The 5,532-nt window shown below is 39.6% G+C and overlaps 1 protein-coding gene across 1 annotated transcript; it reads right to left on the bottom strand.

Annotated features, from left to right (window-relative positions):
* Nucleotides 1–686: 686 nt before the first annotated feature.
* LOC134528326 (uncharacterized) lies at nucleotides 687–2,840 on the bottom strand. Its single transcript, XM_063361861.1, has 2 exons — nucleotides 2,783–2,840; nucleotides 687–2,605 (listed from the first exon to the last, which is right to left on the bottom strand). Exon 2 carries the CDS (start codon nucleotides 2,287–2,289, stop codon nucleotides 970–972), a length of 1,320 nt encoding a protein of 439 aa, XP_063217931.1. The 5' UTR covers nucleotides 2,290–2,605; nucleotides 2,783–2,840; the 3' UTR covers nucleotides 687–969.
* Nucleotides 2,841–5,532: the final 2,692 nt, after the last annotated feature.

Here is a 5,532-nt window from a genome sequence, read left to right as displayed (position 1 = left end):
ACAACATTAAGTTATAGACATGCCATGTGTAACTTGTGTCGTTCTTTGCTTATTATCGGTGACGATTCCTGATTGGTGATTGCTTGATTGTGCTTCCAGATAATTCCACGCTGTGGGAAGTCACGTCGCAAAGTATAAGGTTCTCACGGTAGGATGACTTTTGCAGGATCTCTGCACAGGATGTTTACAAAATCGTGCCACATACATTAGAATGTGAAATAACGCCCCCAGACAAGCACTTACCACCATATAGAGACCTGCTAAATTCGCGAATTCAATGACCTCCAGGATAGACTCTACTACACTCTACACACTAGGGAAAATGCCACCTGTTCATTGGCTGCTGACTTGTGAGTCGTCTCGACCGAGTGTCTGTGATTCGACAACGAGGGTCTCTAATTGGCCCTAATTACTCCAGATGAATCGCTTATTTATGAAAAGGCATAAGTCAATTCACTAAAAGTTGTGGGAATATGCAAAAAACTATATCATATCTGTTATAAGTTTCATACATCAAAATTAATATTTTTTTACTACTCTGTACCTAAATGTCACTACATTGACAAGTGCATGCTTTGCAAGTGTTTCATTACCTGCGAGAAAAAAATTGTTAAATATCACAGACTTGGGCCCTTTTATAACTTAACCTTGCAAGTCAACAAAACTTATGTAATAAAATATTCCAATCGAAATACAATGATGTAATTCAACCTAGATATAGTTCAGTAAACGTGTACACCATATTATTGAACACTTTACGCCATTTTCACTGACCTTATAATGCATAACATCACAGGCATACCCTCTTTAAACAACACCACAAAAGTTATGTACTAAAGCATCATTTCACTTTAAACAACAGTGATGTAAGACTACACATTGTTTTGAAAACATGTACAAAAGGTGTTAATATAACTTCACACTTTGTATGTTATTATGTAACAATGCCTGTTACAATGGCATGGTAGCTCAGTCTGTTTGCTTGGTAGGCCACTGGATAATCTCATCGTAGAAGTCTCTGTGTTCACCTGGAACATAACGGAGAACCTTCTTTAAGTCAATAATCTTCTTTGCATTAATTGGCACATTTTTCGCAGGATACGCCTTTTGAACAGGAATAGTAGGATTCAAACTTTTGTCGGATGATTGACGAAGCACAAAAGTATGTGACACAAGGCCGCCAATGAATTCGGAAGCAACTACAGTACCTTTATGGCGACTGTTGTACTGGAACTCTACAAACCTTGATACAGCAAAGTCTTGCTTCTGGCTTCGCGGAACTGCTTTACTCTGGCTTTCCAATGATAAGCATGTCTTTTTGTAATGGCTGGGCCACCAATTCTTGAAGTCCAACACGTCATCAGATGTTACCATGTTGACTGTGAATTTTCCAGGAACTCCTGCAGATGTAATAAGTTGGCAGACCTCCATGGGTACATAGTATCTATCAGTCTTTTTAAGAACACGTTTCACCAGTGCAAAATCACGATCGCAAGCAAGATATGAATGACCACGTATCGGAAACCGATGGATAATAATGTCAAATCTGTTGGTGTCAGTAAGTGATAACAAGAATCTTACCATGCAATTGTTCTTATTCTGCCCTCCGCAAGCATCACTGTAAAGGTGCAGTTCTTTAACACATGGAGGCACGTTGTCACTTATGTATTTGTGGAGAAAAGAGCATGTTTCATTTGGCCCTTTATTTGCCTGCCCTTCGTGATATAAAAATAAACTCGCCTCATCTGTTTTCAGGTTATGTATGGCAAAGGGAAACACCGAAAGCTGGCGATAGTAAAAAAGCTCTTGTACTGGAATGCAGGGCAGTGAAATGTTCTGCATATAATCAAACGTTAACCCTAACACACTATCATTGTTTTTGCAAATGTGTTTCGTGTCTTTCATGCTTGTGTAAAACTTGTTACTCCTTCTTTCATGAATGGCCAGCTCGGCCATGGCAACTCGCTTAGCACATTCATTAAGATTAGGATTTTTTATCTTGACCTTCAGTTGTTCACATTCTCCACAGGTGTCTATCTGTGGTCTCCCAAAGTGGAGATTGAAATTTTCCCTGAAAATCTTGTAATAGAAAGAATACTTAACTTTACAATCAGGAAATTTCTCTTTGAACAGTGTATGCATCTTCTTTATATCCAACTGCGCATCAAGATATTTATATTCTTTGGATGCATGGTGGCTTATCTTGACAGGAAATGAAGATATGTGGTCTTTGATGGCCTGAACATCACCAACAGGCACCGACTTCCTATTGTTTTGTTGGCCTCGCATGTCTTTTGGAGTTTGTCCACATAGTAACAATGTTTGCAGTCTCCTTACCCTCTTGGCAGATACTCCATATAACTGAATGAATGCTTTCTTGCACACTTTCACTCTTCGTTCTTGAATAACTACATGGAAAGTGAAGGAGGATGACCTTTTTCCAGACTTGTCACCATTCCTTGGTCGGCGATGTTTAATTGGCACAGCGTCAAGCAAACCTTGAAGATAGATGTCTTGCTCATTCTTGCATGAAAAGGAATGTATAGCATCAAGTAATTTCCCTCTCTGTGCAATGTCAATCTTGTCATAGCATTTTCTTGCACATCTAAAACAATAAAAATAATTTTTTTATGAGTCGTGCGAGCTATTTTAAATATTTCCAAATTATCAATAATAGGTAGTTAACTAATACATTTCTACAAACTGAATTATGTTTACGTGAGTGAAATCTGAAAGATGAATGAATATAAATCTTAAAAGAAAATATGAAGAATTAGGTTACCTGCACGACTCGGTAGTACTTTTAGTTTTCACAACATTCCCTCTGTAGTTTGCATACTCCTTTCCTTGCAGACGAGCTCATTTAATTCTTTGACATTTGTATTCTTCCACATTTCGCACACCTTTTTTACGTTTCATGGAATGGTTACAATCATTTTCCACACAAGTCTTATTAGACTCCATTTCACTCATTTTCTACTAGTAAACAAACCAAAAGTAACTGAAAGTACACAACAAAACAAATGATAGCAGAATATACCAGCATGCAACACTGCATGATACTGCCAAAGAGGTCGGAAGAGTATACTGCTATTTGTTTTCTCTTTGTAACTAGCTGCAATTATATGGTTATGAAAGGACATAAGTCCACTGATTAATAGCTGTAATCATTTGGTTATGAAAGGACATAAGTCCACTGACTAATTCCTTTTCATAACTAAACTAAATTTTCTGGCGGTCGGTAAACCCACTTCCATGCATCAGACTAGTGCCTTTTAGTAACTAAACGATGCGTATACACCCACAGATTGGCATCCTGTATGTAACTCATTTCTTCAAAAAAGTTGACTTATGCCCTTTCATAAATAAGCGATTCAGATTAACAGTGAACCAATTGCAGAAGCAGTGCTAAGGTATTATTATTTGAATTGTAGCATATCACGAAATCAATCCGCGAATTTTGCAGGTCTCTACCACCATACAAAATATAATCTAGGAACTCAACCGGTAAATCAGTATAGATAGAGACTGAAAAAATTCCCTCATTCATTTCGCGTTAGACTATAATTATGGACCGGAAAAATTCGCGGGTTAAATGACCTCCAGGATGAACTCCATAGTTCTACGTACACTCGGTAAAATGTCACCCACTCATTGGCTGCTGTCTTGTGAGACATCCCAGCGTAGTAGCCTGTGATTCGATAAAGCTTTGGTCGGGTGTTTCTGATTGGCTTAGAGTCATCCAGGTGAGATGTGAGCCAATAGCAGAGGCAGCACTGAGGTATAACTATTTGTATTTTAGCCTGTCGCGAAATGATTCGCGAATTTTTCCGGTCTGTAACTATAATTCAAATATGCATACCTGTAAGTTGCTTTTGCTATTGGCTCACTGTTCATCTGGCCGACTATGAGCCCTGCAAGAAACACTCAACCAATAGAAATATTGAATCACAGGCAAAAAAAGTTGATACTACTCACAAGTCAGAAGCCAATGAAATGGCTATATTTGCCCGAGTGTACAGAGGAATGTGTTCCCTAGCAATATAGATTACTTGCAATTTACGTTCTGCTATCAGTAGGGGCAGGTATTTTTCGGGAAAAGATCTAAACGCATATTAGACTGAAACAAGGTATAACCGCACCTGTGGTTTTCTTCCTTGTGATTGGCGGCCGTCTGCGAGAGACGTCGTTGCCTTATTTGACCGAGCCATTCAGGACGCGTTTGCTTTCACGTTGAATTGTTGTGATTGGTGTTGTTACAATCGATGTGTATCTGGGAGAAACTCGCCCAATCACGAAACACAGACGATGCTACAGTGTTTTAACTTTCAGCTAGTCTCGAACTCTTTTCGCGAAATATGCATGCCCCTAGCTATCAGCTTTTGATTTAAATTAAAGGTTCTAAACTTGACCGGATCTTCATCGCAGCCGGATCATGATATGTAACTCCTTTCCCCCGCACCCCCTCTTACTCATCCCTTCGCCATCCTTTATACTTTCAACAGACCGTGCAGATAGGAAGAAACTAACAATCAATCCCAAGCAACCCAACCCGTACATTCACCCAGCTGTTTGTCTGCCGCAAGCAGCAGGCTGTGGAATGAACTGGACGAGGCGACAAGGCAGTCAAAAATACCAGCTCTTTTCAAAATCCAGGCTAAAAAAAAATCATATTTGGAACAACAACTTAACATGATCACTTCTCGGCTTACCTACTGCTCAAGTCTATGTGTGAAATGTTTCAGTGACTGGTTTTAATGCTGTTAAGTTTTGTAATGGTTACCTCTTAACTTTGAACACTTAGTTAACGTTAAATTTTGCTTATCATCTTATTATCCGCTTTATCGTCTGTTGGATTTATGTTGTGCTTAATTTTTTTTTGTGAAATTTCAATGTATGACGTAATAGCAGAAAATGTGGTCAAGTGTAAGGAAATGTGAGAAAATCGCCTTAATTTCGCTACCAATAACGACGATAATGAATAACTAAAGCTAGAGACCGGAAAAATTCGCGGATTCAATAACCTGTAGGATGAACTCCATAGTTCTACGTACACTCGGTAAAATGTCACCCACTCATTGGCTGCTGTCTTGTGAGACGTCCGAACGTAGCAGCCTGTGATTCGATAAAGCTTTGGTTGGGTGTTTCTCATTGGCTCAGAGTCATCCAGGTGAGTTGTGAGCCAATAGCAGAGGCAGCACCGAGGTATAACTATTTGTATTTTAGCCTATCGCGAAATGAATTCGCGAATTTTTCCGGTCTCTTACCAAAGCCTAGCTTTAGTTCCAAGAGCAGTGGCTGAATTTTTTGTCTCCGTGAAACTATCCTTCTTCCCCTTCAATTGTTAACGGCCTTGAGGCGTTGCATCGCCTCTGAGGCTGTCCGGTCCGGCTTCTCGGAATACAAAGCCGTCTGATGATGTGTCGGGGGGGGGGGGGGGAGAGGAGCTGATAACAAAAGCAAACACTACTGACAACATGAATGGCTGACGGACAAAGACGAAAACATCAGATAACGTGTCACGCAAGCCTA

The sequence above is a fragment of the Bacillus rossius genome, chromosome 1, assembly GCF_032445375.1.
Source record: "Bacillus rossius redtenbacheri isolate Brsri chromosome 1, Brsri_v3, whole genome shotgun sequence".
Taxonomy (NCBI): Eukaryota; Metazoa; Arthropoda; class Insecta; order Phasmatodea; family Bacillidae; genus Bacillus; species Bacillus rossius.
The sequence above is the reverse complement of the archived record's forward strand: the minus strand, read 5'-3'. Positions and strand labels throughout refer to the sequence as shown.